Source organism: Chinchilla lanigera, unplaced genomic scaffold (genome assembly GCF_000276665.1).
Source record: "Chinchilla lanigera isolate Chin_1 unplaced genomic scaffold, ChiLan1.0 scaffold00040, whole genome shotgun sequence".
In the NCBI taxonomy this organism is placed as follows: domain Eukaryota; kingdom Metazoa; phylum Chordata; class Mammalia; order Rodentia; family Chinchillidae; genus Chinchilla; species Chinchilla lanigera.
The window spans coordinates 16,805,262-16,824,566 of NW_004955441.1; the positions used below are offsets into that span (position 1 = coordinate 16,805,262).

Sequence of the window (19,305 nt, forward strand, 5' to 3'; positions counted from 1 at the left end):
TGTATCATTTCTTTCATTTGTTTAAATATTTATTCTCTTTAATGAAAAAGAATATTAAATAATGACAGCAGTGTGGTAGGAAATTTAATCCATTGTTTACTATTAATTTATCAGCAGTAACTGTTTGTAGTTATTAGTTTCAGAAATATAATTGATATGATAATGTACCCAATTTGTAACATAAAAAATCAGAATCACACTTTAATTGTGGGTTTTACAAAATACCACCTTTTCTCTGGGAAATTTCAAGTTAAATCAATGGAACTATTTCAAGAATAAAGGAAAGTGAGTAACTAAATGAGCGGCTTAACAAGAAAAGGCTTGGTACTTTTAGATCAAATATCTAATAAGGCAGTGTTATTTGTAGCATGAGCGGACAATGGAACAACTCGTCAATATTTCTTCATATTGATTTTCAGCTCCATTGTAGAAAATACGTGACAATGGGCAGTGACTAAAGCATTTATCGGAGAGACTGGGTCGATGGAGGGACATGCTTGGAACCATTTGTTCTGCTGCTGCTCCTGTCAGCCTACTCTGCAGATCAGCCAGTGACAGCTGCAGCACTTCAGTCTGCCCTGATCCCTTATTTCTATCCTTCCAAGAAAAGCATGAAAAACTGTAGCTTTATCTCCTCCTAGAAAAGAAGGAGGAACCTGCTCAGAAATGCAATAGATACAGCTATGCCTTAAAGTTAAATAGGTAAACAAGTCATCAGCAACTGGTTAGTTCCTAGCCAAAGGGAAGTACCTTTGGAATTAAGATAGAATTATAAAATAATTCATAATTGTGATTTATAATTTAGATGATTTAAAGCCAGTTTATTTTTCAGTGAGAATGCTGCTTCTTGGAAAAGCCAGTGGGGTAAAATGAGCAGGCTAATTTAGGTCTTACCTAATAGTGCCAGGGAAGTTGCCAGCTACAGCTTAGCTCACCTTAAATGCCATTTGTGAGCCGTAGATATTAGCACCAGGGGTGAGACATATGGCTAATTCATGACATTTTTTACTGTCTCCCATTGTGAAGTTAAAAGGCAAAAGAGAGTAGTTATTGCTGTACACATCTTAGGTTCATGATCTATGTGACCAAAGACACACATGTCTATCCCTGCAATATACATGAAGATCTGTGTCTTTGCAGAACCAGGCCCTTTGAAAACCACTGAAGGCTGATCAGTAACCCATGTCCGGTATGGGCTTCAGCTCGCAGAGTTTACTTCAGTAAACATGTTCCAATCATCAGCTTGAGGTCAGCACTTAATATACTTTTCATCTAAAAGAACTGGTTGCCGTGTTTTTGAGAACCTACCTCTCTCACAGGACCTGCCAAGGTAGCCTGTTCCAGAACAATCACAGACATATCTGTTCCACCCATCCCTGCACATGCCATTATTTTTGCAAGGATTGCTAAGGCACGGTTTTGCGGTCTCCCTGGAGCAGGAGGGCTTCACTCCAGCAGTGCTTTGAACCTCAGCCATTTGCCGGATGTCTTTGCTCTGGCCATCAATGAATAGATCCCGGATGCAGCCCACGTAGCCGTAGTTGAGCAGAGCGGTCCACACCTCCGTGGGGAAGACAAGGCCAGCCTTATTTTCTGGCAGGCCTCCTAGGTACAGCTCATCGTCCAGATCCAGAATCTCGCTCTCACCGGGGGCAGTATAGGGCGTTCGCAGTGTGTTGACAGAAATGGTACCTGGTGTAAAGACAAGAGAACATGGAGGGTGTTCAGAGTGCAAAGAGCTCTCCTCGTCACCTTTGCTCTGTTTCACTTGCTTAAGGGCAACTCTATGAGAGCAGACAGTGCTTATTATTCTTGCACGTCTGGCACTTCCAAGTTGTATTAAGAAATTTATGGTATTAGGTAACTTCTAAAATAAAACAGGTGATATCCAAAGGGGTTCCTCTGGACTTTGCAAATGAGAAAAAAAGATTATAGGCAACCAGTAGTGTTTCTCGGTCTCTAAAAGCTCAGCCACTTAATAAATACATAAAAAATAGCATTCCACATCACTCTCTGAAACATTCAGACTTCCCTTGGTGATTGTTTTCAAAGCTAGTGTGTAGGTGCAAACCAAGAAAAGACTGCATGTTCCTATTTTTAACTGACTTGCTTGTTTGGACTGGACACAATAGTTTGAAAAATTATTTATGTCAAAATCTAACTTCTTCACTCTTTGCTGTATGCATAATATATTGATTACCTCTGTGATTTGGAATTTCTTACCTATCATGTGGGCATAATCATATGACTTACCTCAGAAAAAATGCTCCATGTATTAAGTAAAATGAACTAGTGTCTGGATTATAATGACCACTGCATACGGTTCAATGTTAAATTTCAGTGAAAAAAAAATCAAGTGAAATCAGCTGCTTCCTTCTGCTAAACCAAATTATGTACCTGAAGCAATGTGGTTTTGTTTTTAACCTCAAATGTTTGGGAGAAAAATCTATGTATCTATAAATATACAAGAGCCTAGGACCTAAGGAAAATGATCAAATATTCATCTATGTGGAATGTGAAAAGGTCACAAAAGTGTGGAATCCATGGAAAAAAGATAAAAATGAAACATTAAAAGCACATCCCCAGTAAAAACTGAGATACATGTTGTCAGATTGCAAAAATCCCACCAGTGTTAAACCTCCAGTGCAGTTTTTATACAGATGCACATGTACACCACGTGGACCCGTTACTACATTAGTCTAGGTTTATTTTGTAGATCTAAATCATAATGCAAAAGAGGAAGAGTCGGATGAGAAAGACGGAATCAGCAGCGGTCTGACGCCGGGCGGGAACACTGGCATGGAGCCGCAGAGACAAAGGGACGGGGCATGGGAAAGGTTGGAGACAGAGAGTGGCACGGAGATGAGGGCAGAGAGGCGGGTTGCAAGGAAGACCGCTTCCACTTGAGCTGCTCACAGAGCTCCTTCGCTCACCCCAAGTGAGGCGCACACCCGCCGGCCCTGCTCCGTGCCAGGGGTGTCCCAACCCCAACAGAAGGGCAGTGTCTGTGCAGGGCCGCCCAACGGGCTTGGCTTTAGTGGCTGTGAAGGGCAGAAAAGCCACTGGTAGAAACAGCCCAGGCAGCCAAGTCTTTAAGAGCACATTTGTGTCTCTAGACTTGAAGAGAAAGAAATGGAAAAAGCTCCCAGGAGAGAAACGCTCAGAGGCGCTGCTCTTTTGGCCTTCCAACAAGGGGAGCGTCATTGGGATTTCTCAGATGCAGCGGAAAGGAAGGGGACCAAGCACTCACTTCTAAGGTTCAGCTCAGTGTCTAGAGGCAAACTCTCACTTAGGAACTCACAGATTCACAAAATCCAACTTAGAAAAATATGGGGAGTGTCTTATGAAGAAATGAAATATATGTAATATTGAGAGAACGGTGACTCTCTTACATAGGATGATCCTTACAGGCACTTTAAAGAATTGCTTCTGTAAAACTCTGTATAAAATACCCAGGAAATGCGTTAACAAAGGATCCCTATCCTCTAAGTTAAGATATGATGAGAAAGAGAGAAGGCCAAGGACAAAAGGAAAGGTGGATTTCTGTGGTGCAGGGATCAAACCAGAGCATCAGACATGCTCAGCTTCCGCCCTGAGATGCACCCCGAGCCCAAAGGCGAGTTTTAAAGAGCACCTGCGGTCCTGATGTGGAAGACAAAGGGCTTCATGCACTGAGCGTAGTGACTCACGTCTGCAGGAAGAAGCAAGAGGCACATGGCTGCTTCTCAGCTGTTACAAGAAGGTTTCACAGAGGCAGCGTACTCTCGGAGGATTGGGTACAGTAGGTAGATATTATTGAGAGGAATTGTTACCAGACAGTGAATTTGCAAGTCAACAATGCCAAGAGTGGAGTATATCTGCAATCTGTATTTTCCCCCATACTCAGCTTTGTTTTATTTATAGAACAAGCCTGATTGTGCTCAGAAACCAAAAAACCTGGGCAAATAGTATATTACTGTGTATTCTCCTTCTTCAGAAATTCCGACATCAAAAGGGTGGGTTCCTGAGACAACAGAACTCACTGGCCAAAGCGAAACTTTGTTCTCTCTTCCACCTCCAGGCCTCAGCTGCGGACACGTGATCAGACAATCAGCTCTCCGCAGCAGGACGGCAAGGATGAAGGGCCCACGTTTCTAGGGTTTCATCGTGGTGTGTTAGTATTTCAGGAAAGTTCAGACATGTTTTCATGAACGTGTTCATTGTCATGGTTAGAGCAATGTGATCCTTATAACTTTACTTCTTAGTTTTTTCTGATAATCCATAGAGTAAGACCACAGTTTTCATGTAACCCCATGCACACTTATACACACACACACACACACACACACACAAACATTCACCAAATCAAAGTTTAGCAGAAAAATATTAAACTCTACTGCCAGAGGGGACCAGAATATTTTTTTTTTTGGTACCAGGAATCAAACTCAGGACCGTGAGCTTGCCAGGCAGGCACTTATACCTCTCAGTTATACCTGCAGCCCTAAAATATTTTATCTATTAGTATATTTTCTAATTAAATGCTGGACCATCAAGTGGATTTCAATCCAACTAAGAAGTTGTAAGCTACCATTCAAAACGCTCCAATTGAAAAGGTATCATAAATTATGTTTCTCCCAATGTTTCCTATTGTGTCTCTGAGAGATAATTTTAGTTCATATGGAAAGAAAAGGCAATAAAATAGGACAGAGAAAGAAAAAGGAATATAATCTTAATTTCAATTCAAATATAATCAAAGAGCAGTTAGAACTGTAATTTGGCCATGGATTCAAAAGTAAGAAGACGCTGGTAAAGACGTGTACCAGGTGTCATTCACTGGAACACTCCACTGGAACAGACAGAAAAGAATGAAGGAGACACATCTGAATAATCAAGGAAAGTGTTTTTTCTATATTTTACCTTATATTTTAGAAAACACTTCCAAGACAGAAGCAAGTAAACAAGGTAGAGGTTAAGCTGGAATGGCAACAGTATTTTTATATGTTGAAAATGTAGAAACTCTTTGAAACAATAATTAAATTTCGTTGCTGAGTCAAACTGAGATAATTATATTTTAGTTTATATATGTGCAAACAAATGTCTGAACTGTAATATTTCTGATAAGAGATTTGAGTTTTAAATCACATTAATGATTTTACTATGGTTATGTATCAAATGATATATTCACCTGAGCAAAAGAGCCATCTCAGAATCTGAATTAGTTTAAACCAATTTCACACACACACATGAGCTTAGTGAAATTTAAACGTTAAGGTTCCCAAGTGCACGTTTCATTATCATTGAGTTATAAAGGCCGGGATTTCAAAGAACGCACCAAATGAAAATTTAAAACTTATTCACCGATAAAGACAAGTGAGTTGTTGCCCCAGATATCTGTATCAATAGAAGATGAGAATTTTCCAGTGGCTCAGATAAATACATTTTTAAAAGAAAGTGTAAGTCTGGGAGTATCATTGGGTTATTCCTGATTTTCTAGGAATCACAATTATTGCTATGTCCTCAGTGGATCCTTTCACACATTCTACCCCCTCCTCAATAGTTTCTCTCTCTCTGTCTCTCTCTCTTTCTCTCTCTCTCTCCCTCTGTCCGTGCACACACACACACACACACACACACACACACACATATATATATACATACACACACACAATTATAAATATTTGAAGTTTCTGATAAATTATCTGATAAATTAAATCAATATTCCAAACACTGTTACATTTAACCTGTCAAAGCTTACGGATGATAGTCACATTTGGGAGTTTATTTAGATTAATGTTTTATACTTCAACATTTAAGAATACAGGACCAGAGATATAGCTCAGCAGCACAGCACCTGCCTGGCAAGCGTGAGGCTGTGAGTTTGTTTCCTGGTAACAAAAACAAACAAATAAACAAACAGACATTTAAGAATACAAAGCAACCTGCTATGTTATTTTGCTTTTTTAAAGGAATGAAATTGCAGTTTTTATGTCCACATGATTTTTATAAATTTAATGTAAAAAACATTAACCTTTAATCTTGTGCATAAGAAAGTGGATAAAAAGAGCATAAGCACAAAATGTAAGAATGTTGAAAACCATAAACAATAAATAAATAAGAAGTTATCCTTTCTTATCCAATTGTACATAAATGGGAAATAAACAACTGAAAACAGCGCTTAGTTATAAACACGGCACCCAACTTTACAATCCGATCTACTGCTAACAACCTTGCAGCCTCTCCTTGTCGTTCCATTTGCCTTGGATATGGTATTTGCATAAAATTGGTTTACAAGGGGAGTAGAAGTGAAGATCAGATTTAAGGTAAGTTTATTTGGCTTCTAGTTTTACATTATGGCAAAAGTTTGAACTACTGGGAAAAGAGGGATAGGAAAGCCTGTGTTGGGATGGAAAACGCCAACACAAGCAGCTCGGGCAAGGTGAGCCAGACAGTGCAGTCATTCGGCCTGACTGTGGTTTTTATACAGTGCAAGGGAATTGGCCAGAGGATTGCTAAAGGTTTTTTTTTTTTAACATAATTTGAAATTGCTGCTTAAAATATTGTTAAGTTAAATGTCAGTTTTGTGTATCCACAACTATACTCCATCTTTTACTGTAGGAAGCTGATTCCACAAAGTTACAAATTTATTTTTCCACTTCATCCTCTATTCACAAATTCAAATTTAGTAAAAAAAACAAAAACAAAAACAAAAACAAAGCCTAAGTCATAAAGCAGGATGCATCAAGAATATGGTATGATGTAAAGTATAAATTAAGTAATATTCGTAAAATCATAAAAAGAAATAATGGTTTAAAAACTCCCAAAATATTAACAGTAGGGATTTTGAGGGATTCTGAGTGGTTAGTAGGTCTGTTTTTTTAATTCTTTGTACTTGTTTGTGTCTTTAAAGGAAAAAAAAGTCAGATAGTAGGACTATAAAAAGAACGGAAGAAAACCATTTAAAATCAAAAAGTTTGATCCTAGCTTTATGCTTTCTGCTTATTATTGCTGTCTGCTTACTATTATTTATTATCAGCTTATCTGAATTTACCTTGAGCTGTGAACTCAAGCAATTAAACTAATATAAGAAAAAACTAAATCTTAGAATATAATTTAAAAGTTTAATATCTAGTATTGGCAGAGTTAGGGGAGATAGGCACCTCCTATACTGTAGATATGAATGTAAACTGAATCACCAGCTAGTAAAACTGAGTCGTCATCATCTTTCAGAATTAAAAATACAATTGATGCTGTCATTGCAGAGTCTCACAAATAGGCACAAAGACGATACGTATAAAGATATTATTTATAAAGTAACTTAAAACACTGAAGTTTTTAAAAAGTAAAATGGTAAGTTTTCATCAATAGAGAAATAATTAAGCAAATATCACTATTTTTAAACTAAGGACTATATGGTATCACTATGGCAAATGGCAGAGAAAAAGCTCTCAGTAAATTTCTCACTACACAATACATGGTGATGTATGTTCTTGTTCATGTAAAAATGCAGCTCTGTGATCTTGTTATATGTGTAAGTACGTAATGTCTAGAAAAATATCTTCAAATTTTTCATAACCCAATTATTTTAGTAGTTACCATGAAAGAAGCAGTGACTTGGTAAAGAATGTATGTGCTAAAGGGAAAATTCATTAGTATTATTGCTGAATTTCCTGAACATTTTCATCAACAGCACACATGCTTTCATATATTAAACACCTTGTGTTCTGCACTGTGCATACACAAACACACATGCACAGTCATACCAACCTATATTCACATATGAACTTGATCATACACAATGCTGGGGAACTGTAAATATCAGTCGGGGAACACTGCACAATTATTAGTTTGCAGAAGTTCCAGAGATTTCCAAATAGCATTCAACAGTGAAGGCTTCTGAAGCCCAGCGTGGTCGGCGTACCGCCTGTTTTCTGAGGGTGCAACTGTTGCCATATTCCAGGGTCTGCCCACAAGACCAGTGCATAAAGTAAGGATGGTAAATTAAATAATCTCAATGACAAACTGCTTATTGCAGAACATAAAACTCTTCCCCTGTAGCTCTGCCAGGCCGGGATGCCAACTTAAAATACTCACTCATTTGGGATGGAAACGTTCATTGTTACCTGAATGGGAGCACTCATTTATACGGAACTGGTCTAGCTTCCCTCTCCACTGCAATCAGAATTGCATGGGAGTTAAGTCTTGAGCAGGGGTATTTGGGGAACAAGAACCCAAATACAGAGGCGCTTGGTAGAAGGAAATGTGTAGTGACATCGGTGCAGGCTGTCCAGGCACGTTCACCTCTGTGGGGACGGCCCTCCTGAAGCTGGACGGCACGGCAGTCCACACTCCCCAGGGCAGGACCTCCCGGGTACCGCCAGTGAGTCTCCGTGACTTCCTTTTGTGCAGATACGTTAATGCCTCGAGTCCTGTCAGCCTGGGGACCCAGCTGGGCTACCTCCGTGTAGACCTCCTCTGCATGGGCTTCCATTTCACAGCTCCCAGAACATAAATTTGTTACCATATATTTTTATGTAAAAGCTGCTAATGTCCTATTAAAAAAAAAGCCTGAAAATTTGTGCTTATAGAGTAACTGCAGCTATATAAACTATATGTACATTTTAACAAAGATAAAATATACAAAAAATATTTTGAGCATAAAGAAGACATTTCTTCTTTAAATGTGTTCAGGATAAGTACATACAAACAGTAGTTTAATAAAATAGTATAAAAGTTCACGAAACATATGACCTCATCTGTAACCTGGTCAAAGACAAGGCACTTTACTGATAAGGTACTTCAGTCTTCCTCAGAATGGGTAGAAGCCATGGGCACGGATGCAAAGCAAGGCGCAGTTACACAGAGCTCTTGAAATGATCTCGATACATGCGCACAGGCTAGGAGCCCAGCCCTGGGAGGCACATCTGCAGCCACAGGACAAGTTCAAATCGAGACCTACCGATAAACACTCTAATGGTTTTTCAAGTAGAAACGTCTAGTGTGGTGACTCGGGAATGAAACGGTATGTACAGAAATCGGAGCTGTAATAGATAGTTGGACAGAACTGCTCACAGCAACGGTGATTACTACAAACTCTAATTACGCGCTCTGGAGAGAGCCCTGTGCCTTCCCCAGTATAATTTCTACTTCTTAAATGGGAACTCTATGACTTCAATTCAAATCTCAATGGCTTCTTAGTTGTTAAATGTAGGCTTACCCGTGAATAACCACTGATACAATCTGCTCTACTCTGCTGTACTCAAGCAGAACTTGACAAGAAAAATGAATTTTCTCTTTCATTCCAATGTGTAATTATAGTTTGCAAAAGGAAAAAAAAAGATTGACTGGCAGTTGGCAGTAAAAAGACTTGAGAGGATATCCTTGACTGAGCAAAAGAGCTTAACACAAATTTAAACAATATTCTTGCCCCAAGAAAACAGTGATTAACCTCATCCTCATTGTGACACAATTCACACGTTAGCAAAATATCTGGGCAGCTGTTTTGTGTTGGGCTTGAGACCAGAGGAGAGGGGAAAAGAAAGTCTGGAAAGGGTGGAAGGGCTGTTGAGAAAATATGCAGGGTTTAAACTCTGCAAAATTGCCAGGCATGGTGGTACAACCTGCGATCCCAGCACTGGGGAGGCTGAGGCAGAAGGATCAGCACAAGTTCTAAGGCTAGCCTGAACTACACAGTGAAACCCTCTCTCTTTCTCTCTGTCTCTGTCTCTGTCTCTGTCTCTGTCTCTGTCTCTCTCTCTCTCTCTCACACACACACACACACACACACACATAATCTGCAAAGTTGGCAAAAGTAATAGGACCATTCAATTATGTTTTTTTTAACTGAACAATTTAGGTCTTGCTTTTAGTGGCAAGGCTATCCACAGAGCGTATCTGCTCTTTGCAGCTCCTGAACTGTCCCCTCAGATTGACTAAGTCCTGCCCGCATGTTGTGTAGCTTCCCCAGCTCACTGTGGGTCCGAACTTATTATTTATAATTGGTTTGGCCCACTTGACTCCTGTATCACTGGTTGTAAACTGAGCGGGAAATCATAGCAGTCTACATTGTAAGAGAAATAGCTGGGATCAAGTAGAGTTAGACAAAGTAAGTGTATGTGTTAAAGTGACTATCTCCCTCAGAATAAAAGGGGGGAATAGGTTTGAAATAACCCAATTCATTTAATTTTGCAAAAAGAGAGTAAGTTTTAGAAAAGCACGCAGGTGAAGGAAATATTTCTCATCGAATAAGGGGCCTGCACACCCATTTTAGTAAACAGAAGACCGAAGGGAAGGGCACCAGAAAGAGGAACACTCTGAGAGAGGGCTTCCCTGACACTGGCCCCTTACAGGGAGGGCTGTACATCAGGGGGAATTGCCAGCTTCCTTCTTGCTTAATTTTCATTCTCCCTATGTACTTCTCTCTTATGAGAGAGCAGACATGAGAACTCTTTTTCTCTTAGAAGTCCGGCATTTTTTACAAAGTTTACGAAGTCTTCTAACAATAATTTACCTTTCTCAATGCATTATTTCAGATATCTGAGCTAGAAAGGCTGTGTGTGTTCAAAATTGTATAAGCTAGCCAGGCATGGTGGTGCACACTTGTAATTCCAGCACTCGGGAGGCTGAGGCAGAGGGGTCACTGGGAGTTCAAGACTAGCCTGGGCTACAAAGTGAGCTCAAGGCTAGCCTGAGCTGCATAGTGAGACCCTGCCTCAAAAAGAAAAAAACAAATTGTAAAAGCTGTTCTCAAGAAAAAAAGTGACTTAAACAAATTTTTATATTTAAATAATTGGATTTACAAGTGAAAGTGCTATTATTCTTTAAATTTAAAAATGATGATACTGTTTTTATTAGGAGATTTTTGATATTGTGCTATTCATGTGTTTTTCTTCTTTATCCTAGATATACATGGGGAGGCTGAGGAGCAACTATGTCCCAAAATATCAGGTGTTGAGGATTTAAAAATAAATAATATATTTCTATTTATACACGGGTTTACCTTATAAATTGAGGAATATTACAATTTCAGTAGTTAATCAAATCTGACCTAAATATTATCTCTGTTGAAGATAATCAATAGCTATATTGCCATTAAAGTAATAATCATTGCTTCATTATATTCTTTACTTATATAGTATGGTCACCCAAGTGGTTAGCAAGAGAAAGAATAATTTTAGGCCTGGATTCCCTCTCATTTAACTGCAAATATGCTTTAAATATTCAGCTACAGATAACCCCCGTAAAACAACTACACACATCCCTCACCACCCACAAGGCAGAGGCAGCCTGTGTCTACTCACTGTCCTGACAGGACTACGTTGTATGAAAAATAATTTTCATAGAGCCTCTGAATGTTACTGATATGAAAAATAGATAAAAAAATTTCTTGAAATTCTTAGTTTTAACAGGACTGAGTCTTAGCATTTCTTCAGTCCAAATCAGAAACATATTTTAAATAGAAGAAAAGTTAGTATAGCCATTCATTCAAGTTGTAAAAGGCTGCTCTATACCAAACCAAGGTTGTGTGCAAATATTGAACTTAATTAAAATACTATATATAAAATATTAACAGCTGCAACTATTAAAATTGCATTAAAGTCCCGTTAGCTGGGCCAACATAATATGACCTCACCTGTTTTGTTTTTTCAATTAAGTAAAGGCAGAACTTGCCTTTCTGAATGAGCTTTACTTTTCATACCATTTGTTCCAATTTGCTAATCTGAAATGTTAGCCACATAAAAGTATTTACCATCAAACCATACACTACAGTAACATAAGTACAGTGACAATCTTTCCACTAGATTCTGAAAAAAACCTCATGCTTTATTTTCTTAAATTGTAAATAAAACCTTTTTAGAGTGTGTTTCTTTTTAAAGTCCCATATAAAACTGTAGCTTTGTAAATTAAAGTGTCTGTTTGACCTTCTCCAATGAGTGTATTAACAGAATCATTAACAAATTATTGGTAATTTGGATGAATTAAAAAACTTAGGCAGAAGAAAAGATTTTCTTCAGGTTGAGTGTTAAGGTACCTATCTGATAATTAGATTGTATTGTAGCAGAAGATGCCCACCCCCAGCCAGTACACCTCAGTTACCCAGGGGACAGTTCCTGTTTGAGTTCTGGTTATTTCTGTCTGCTAGAAACTGCTGGTCGCTGTGATGCACCGCTGGTCACTATGATGCTTACTGTAAGACCCAATCCCCAACTGACAAACCATTCTGCCTCTGCACTTCCTGCCTGCTGATCCTATATAAGCCCTGGACCACCAGAGATCAGGGCCTGATATTTTGGGAATGATCCTCATCAGCGTCCACTGATGTAAAATAAATCTGCCTCCAAATCCTGGGTGTTGTTTCAGTAATTTTGCTTGCTGCTACAGCAATCATACTTTCCCTGATGAGTGTTTTCATTGAAAACCTCAAAAGATTTCCTGTTACATGTTTATATGTGCATATTATGTCTGCATATACACAGACATATATTTATACATGTGTAAACACACATGCAATTCACACATAAAAATGACTGGAAAGAAATATCCAAAAGTATATCTAGTTATTAACTGAACAATAAATAGTTTTATTTTCTTTCTACATTATTTCATAGGTACTAATAATTTGACATTAGCCATGTATTACTTCCATATCATTAGAAAAATGCCTCATCTCTGGATAACGGAAATGTAATTGATCTGAAGTTTGGCGTTTTTGCTTTTCTGAACTTCCAAACAATGCCCGTTTATTAATCTGACCTGCTCTATTTTGTACTGTTATAAAATCTGACTTAAACCTTTCTTCTGAAAAGTCATTTTTAAAATTTTATTCTACATATACATTTTAAGTCAAACTATATCATCCATGAGCTGTTATTTCAAAGCAGGAAATTAGCCTGTTTTCCTATCCTCTTTCAAAACTCTTCTGCTGGAAAGTTCAGGAGCAGCAAGTTAACTCCAAACTGGCACAAGGCTGGCAAAATCCACAGGTAGATACTCACACTCTAGTATTGTATATCTGAATCCTCAATGATCTCTTCTTAGCTTAAATCAGAAAGAGTTGTTGCACACTTCTTTAGAAAGAGAAAATTCAGGGAGACCAAATGAATCAGAGACAGAATTTCTAAGACATCTGAGCTTGATGAACAATGGCTTCCCTCCTTCCTTCTGTCTCTATCCTTAACTTGAGCTTCCTCCTCATCCTTAGACTTCCCACTTCCTTGACTTATTTCATGAGGAAGTTATTTCTAAAAACACAAACACAATCTTCTTGATCCATAAACAGAGGATGAAAAGCAAGAACAACAGGAAAACAGAACACAGCTCCACTGCAGAGAGACAGGAAGTAAACAAGCGTCTGGAAGAGTGGCTGGTGGAACAGCCCAGGACTTCAGTGTAGTCCTGGTAAGGAGATGGTAATCAGAAACTAGGTGTCATGTGGTCTGTATCCCCAAGTCTAACGAATCATCAGAGTCATCTGGAAGGTTTTACTGAATCTTCAGTCCAATCACAGTTGATTCTCCTTTACTGGGTTAGAAATGAGTCTTTACTAACTATTGTGTTATCCAGGAAGAAATGCAAGCTCAAAAAAATATGTCTCGGCCAAACTTACATTGTTTTTAGTAGACGATGTAGTGTAGGATATTCTATTTAAGCAAATAAGAGAATGGGAAAAAGACAGGTGGGGTGTGGATGAGCAGAGGTCTAAATCCAGGTGTCCTCTATTATAGTTCCATTTACGAAGGAGATGGGCAGAGAATTGAGCAAAAAGACTAAAGGAAGTACTATGTGTAGCTGTATATCTTAAACAGATATACACATCTGCCCCTGGGTCTTCTCCACTTCACTTGTTTCCCTTCCTTTGCCTCTCCCTACCTCTGTCTTTTCTCCCAGGATCCCCACAAATGTCACTTCCTCTGCCGGTATGGTCTATGTGATTTTTTTTTTCCTTTAAAGCTCCTACTCTAATCCCCCTTAGCAACTCTCAGGTTTCAGTGTAAATGTAACTTCTTCAGGGAAATCTTCCCTGCGCCATCCCTACCCTCCCTGCTAGAGGAGGAAGTGCCTGCTGTTACATTGCCAAATACCTTTCCTTTAGGAACGCTGTCTTCCAGGTAGCAGAGCTTTGCAGGTTCCTTTATTGATTAAAGTGGTTTCAGCACCACAGACCCTCCCTGGGTGGAAGCGGCCGTGTCAAACTAAGGACTTCACTGTGGATCATCCTACTAGCGTTCACGTTCTATATTTGTCACCGAGGTACTTCCAAGCATCCAAAGACAGAAGAGATAGTTGCGAACACAAGAACCATGAAGTCTCTCATTTGCAAATTCAAGATCAAGTCTCTTGCAAGATTTGGCAGTTGATTACCCAGTGAATGTTTGCTTAAGAAGCTACCCCGGAACCCATTTGAACATTTGGGTTTTGACGCTCACTTATGATGATTAATTAGCCCTTTCAGACTTTTATATGAAGTGACACAGAAACAATAGCACACTTTTCTTTACTCTAAAAATGAAAGGCAGGAAATCTTTCATAGGCCTTGGTTTTAACTTGTAAGAATGCAGGATGGGACAGTAGATAAACAGCATAGCAAAATGGTAAGTTACCTGACCGTCCATCTCTCTGGAAGTCCACGTGATACCACTCCCCGTCATTCACTTTCTTCTGCAGGGCTTTTATCTTTATGGTACCTGACCCCATGTCCAGGAGGAGGTACAGGTGGCCGTCCAGCATCTCAATCGCGAAGAAGTCCACCTTTATCATCTGCGGATGCTTCGCATCCTTCTGATGTCTTGGCTTGCCATGGCTAAATAAGATCAGGCCATTGGGCTCTGTTGTACGGAAGTCGAATGATATGGAGCCTGTTTTCTTCGCGTTCCATTTGGGCAAAGAGATGAAAGACTCTGGGGTTTCAAAGGTGATTGGGTCTAATGTGGCAACGTTTTCACATTTAAAAGCCACCACGCCGTGGATCTTCATTTTAGGGTCACCTTGCTTGGCAAGTCTCGATAATTCCAGCCTTACGTCGTTATTTTTATACACCACCTGTGGGCAGAGAGTAGGGGTGAGCAAATAGACTCTGGATTTTAATACATGCAACCTCTTATCAGTTGTGTAACCTGCACATAGAGGACACAAAGCACAAAACATTGTTCAATTTTGTTGTATAAAGAAGCTTTTTGTAAACAAAATTTGAGTAGCAATCCATTGAACAGTAACCCTCCTAATTTAATTTGATTCAAATAATACTCATGTAGGTGTGTATACACACACAGAGCCTGTTTTAAATTCAAACATTTAAATAAACCTGTACAGATATTTCATTCTCATGTCTAAATTAGCATGTGAAAACTAGAATTCATAGCAGCTATTCCATTAGCTGGCTATTATACTTTTAAGATTAAATATAAGCACTGAGGTCATTCAGCTTTTCCATCAAGGAAGAATTTGAAATCGGAGTTTCCATATGCCCGCCCCTAAAGTGTTAGACCTCTTCCGTAGCCTCCATATTCACTGTGCTTATTTCCTTTGGAAAATGCACAGCAAGTTCATGTGGAAAGCAGCTGCAACTTCTCAGTAAATCTGTGAAATATAACTCGCGTGCAGAAGCTCCCTCTGGCCCTGGCCCACATTAATAACGAATTGAATCTTGCTATAATGTGGAATCACCACATGAGGAACATTGTGTTTACTCTAAACGCACTCTGTGTTCCTGGTGTTTCATTTCACTTTTAATTTATGCAAATGCACAAGTTGCCCGGTGCTCTCATCTTCCAAGGCACCTCCACCTCGCGTGGCGTGGCCCAGCTCACTGGGCCTGAGAGTCCTAGAGCTTTTGAACTCCGAATAACACACTGCAGATTTCACCGGCAGGCCTCACAAGATCACACAGCACCATAATACCACGTGTAGTAAATTCATAATTATTTTGACATAGTACAAAGACAGAGTCATACCTTTTCTCTACAAAATGCATACAGTAGATAGGCACATTTGGACAATACATAACCCATACTGACTTAAGGGTGAATTAATTACTTCTGTCCAGATATACATGCTTTCAAGAAGGGTCCCAAGATTTCACAGGAGTCAGTGTTTTCAGATTCTAAATTCATTTATTCACACACAAAAATATATTTACATAGCAGGAAAAATCAGGCAGCCTGTATCTGATTGATTAGTAGTATGATGTCAACCAAATCAGCCCAGTAGCTATTTCCTTCAAACATGTGGCCAGCTGAACCGAGAGATAGGATTTGTTAGCTCCAGCTGATGAGCTTCTTGATCTAATTTGTTAGTCTATGCTTATTTATCAGTGATTAGGGGTGAAAGCTCTGGTATTAGCTTCCTTGAGTTTAAATTCCAGGTTTAAAACTGCATAAAGTATGATCTCCTAAAGCTTGTTTGTTTTCCTTAAGAGGAAATAATACTTCACGTGATGATTATAATGATTAAATGAGCAAGCAGATGCACCTGAGAGAATCTCCAAGCAGGCAAGAAATCCAACGCCAACTGCATTTGGAATTTGGGAAAGTGTCAAGCATATAAAAGTACCTGATAGTATATATCATTAACTCTTTATCATAATCTAACAGAGATTTAAATTCTACAGTTATCCATTATAGAAAATGGTTAGAAATTAAGCCTGCACATGCAATCGATTTTTATACTTGATTCTCAGCAAATAAGGAAGTCACGTCCTTCCAAGGCTGATCCTGCCGTTTCAGTTTTTCTTCATCTTGTGCAGGATTATTATACAGAGCAGGTTATCCCTTATTCTTTGAGTAAATATGACAATGACTTAACATACATCTATTGACAACAAAAGAAGAGAAAACGAACTTAAGCCATAACAAAAAGGGAATTACAAATTAATTCTTAAGAATACTGTCTTGAAAACAGAAAGAGCCGTTAAGCCTTAGGAAAGTAGACTTTGGATTGGCTTTCTTTGGAGTTTTTTAGAAGTGGAGAAAATGCTTTTCATGGATGATTTTCCAAGTGTTAGAACCTCTCAGGGATTTTATGCTACCTTGTCATCAATTTTTCTAAAATCTTTTTTCAGGCAGCTTACATTTTAATATTTGGAGATCCTTTGTACATATCTATGGATTGGAAATTAATATTTCTAACACAAAAGGTGATACTTCTATTGGTCCATGTCCTCCATGCAATTGAACTACTTTAATAATGGATTTTCTGACATGTTAAAGTGGGCATATTATATATATATATAATGAATCTTACAAAAGCAAGTACAAAGTGGAAGGGTGTGGGGTTATTTAGAATGAATGAACTGAGGGTCTTGAAGATGTGGACATTCAGGAAGACGTACAGAAAAGTTGGTATAATTCTTGTCTTCCTATTGTGCTGGGTTAGCCAGGTAATTCTCTCCCTGTCTTACACACAAGAAAAGAATGTCCACCAGAATCTGTCTTTTATAGAAACAGGATATTTGATCATTATAGCACAACACCAAGATCAGCACTTTACACAAAGTACACACTCAATAGATATTTGCTAAAAGTTGAATAAAATGTTTCACTCACCCTTTTAGATCTAAGTTTCTGATTATGCACATTTGCTTTCAAGAATAATAGATGCACAGTGAAAATACAGCATAACGTTATCTTGTGAACCAATCTCACAACCTAACCACTATTTCTGCTCTATTTCGCTAGGAAAATGTGTAGACGTCTGTTCATATCCAGTTCATAAGTGACAAGCTGAGCTAAGCATGGGGAAACTTATGCTCCAATTCATCTTGGGTGTAAATTACTTTCTGAGTAAAAAATTCCTGAGTGAAAACTCTCCCTAGGTGGAATCATTTTCCAAGAAAAACTATCTTGAGGAGAACAGTGTAAAACTTTTCTTAGCATTTTGTATTCCTCGAAAGTCTACTCTACAAAACAGAAAACAATTTTGGACAGATAGACTTATAGCTCCACAATTTAAACTACTACTTCATCTGGCCCAGATGTCATAATTACTCTACGTTTCTAAGGTTAGACTTATTCTGCAAATGGCCTGAATCTAGTTCAGTTAGAACAATGAGTAGCTCTAAGCCTTCCCAGTCTTCTTAGAGCTTAAGTGAAAGCTATTCTTGCTTCATTCTGAAGTGCTGTGACACTCAATCATGTGATTCTTCACAATTATTCGTATTTTATTAACATAGAAAATTGTAATTTAAGTTCCACTCTTGAACAAATATATTTTTTCCTATGATTATATATCATTGATGATACTGCTATATACAGATTGGTCATATTTACAGAACTAAGGTTTCTTTGGGGATCCTGATTTTTCTTGAAAAGGAATTCAGAATGTTGAATTTCACCTCCCTGTTTCACGCATTTCTATCATTAGTATCAAAGGGATAGAGACATAAAACATGCTTTCACTTTTTTGTTGTTTTTGCTTTACTGTATTTGTTTTGTTTTTAACTGCTGTGTAATTTCAGTCTTGTTACCATGACCTTTTCCTTCCCTTTCAACATTTGTTAAGAGTTAAAAAAAAAAGTGTCCCCCAACTTTAATACACACAAATCAAGAGTGACGCAGCTCACAGGAAGTCAGGGGATCTTCTTCAAATGAGAAATGAGATGGAGGAAAGGTGAAGGCAGGGGCACAAAGGTGGCAGAGAAGCACTGATTAAAAAGATCTTTCTGCAAGGGCGAAGGGGACCCGAGATGGGAGGAGCCGGGTGGGGAGCAGGAGCATTAAGCTGTGTTGTGGACACACACCAGCTCCCCACCATAACCTGATCATTATGTACTGCAAACGCGCACCAATAGAAATTCAAATTTTAAACAAAACAAATTTTAAAAATGAGTATCTTGTGTTTCTATATTCCTAGGCTTTATACTCAAGGTAGATATTGGAATGTGATGCTTGATCTTGGTAATAATCCTGAAAATGCGACCATCCAGGTGACACAAATAAGGTAAAGAACCCACGTTTGACAGTGTGTACGTAAATGGATTCACTCTGTGTGCTGCTGACTGAGCCGACCTGCCTAGCCTCTGGACGCCTGTTTCCTAAGTTCTGAATGTGACATCTAGAGAGGAAAGTCAGGCCTCACCTATGAATTCTTCAACTTTTTCTTTCTCTCGTAGACAACGTAATTTGGGGGAAAGGTAAATGGCACAGTACTATTATTTCTCTTTTTATGACTCCTGGTTGTGGTTTTTGACACTAGACGTTGTTCTCTATTTTGAGACACACTGAAACACTCATCCAGTAGGAAAGGGAACGTTCACTGCGTCTTAAGGGTCCTGGACAAGCCAAAGGTTCTCTCTCAGGTCTGAGCCAGTGGCACAGAAGCCCAGGTGGCTGTAGA

At 38.7% G+C, this 19,305-nt stretch overlaps 1 protein-coding gene across 8 annotated transcripts in view; it reads right to left on the reverse strand.

Annotated features, from left to right (window-relative positions):
* The window catches only part of Nrxn1 (neurexin 1), a 947,027-nt gene that overhangs the window by 574,285 nt on the left and 353,437 nt on the right, over positions 1-19,305 (reverse strand). For all 8 annotated transcript variants that reach the window (XM_013517619.1, XM_005391018.1, XM_013517621.1 and 5 more), the window contains 2 exons: positions 14,577-15,015; positions 1,309-1,692 (listed from right to left, as the gene is read on the reverse strand). In XM_013517619.1, coding sequence (XP_013373073.1) covers positions 1,309-1,692; positions 14,577-15,015 — 823 coding nt within the window. The remainder of the gene's footprint in view (positions 1-1,308; positions 1,693-14,576; positions 15,016-19,305) is intronic.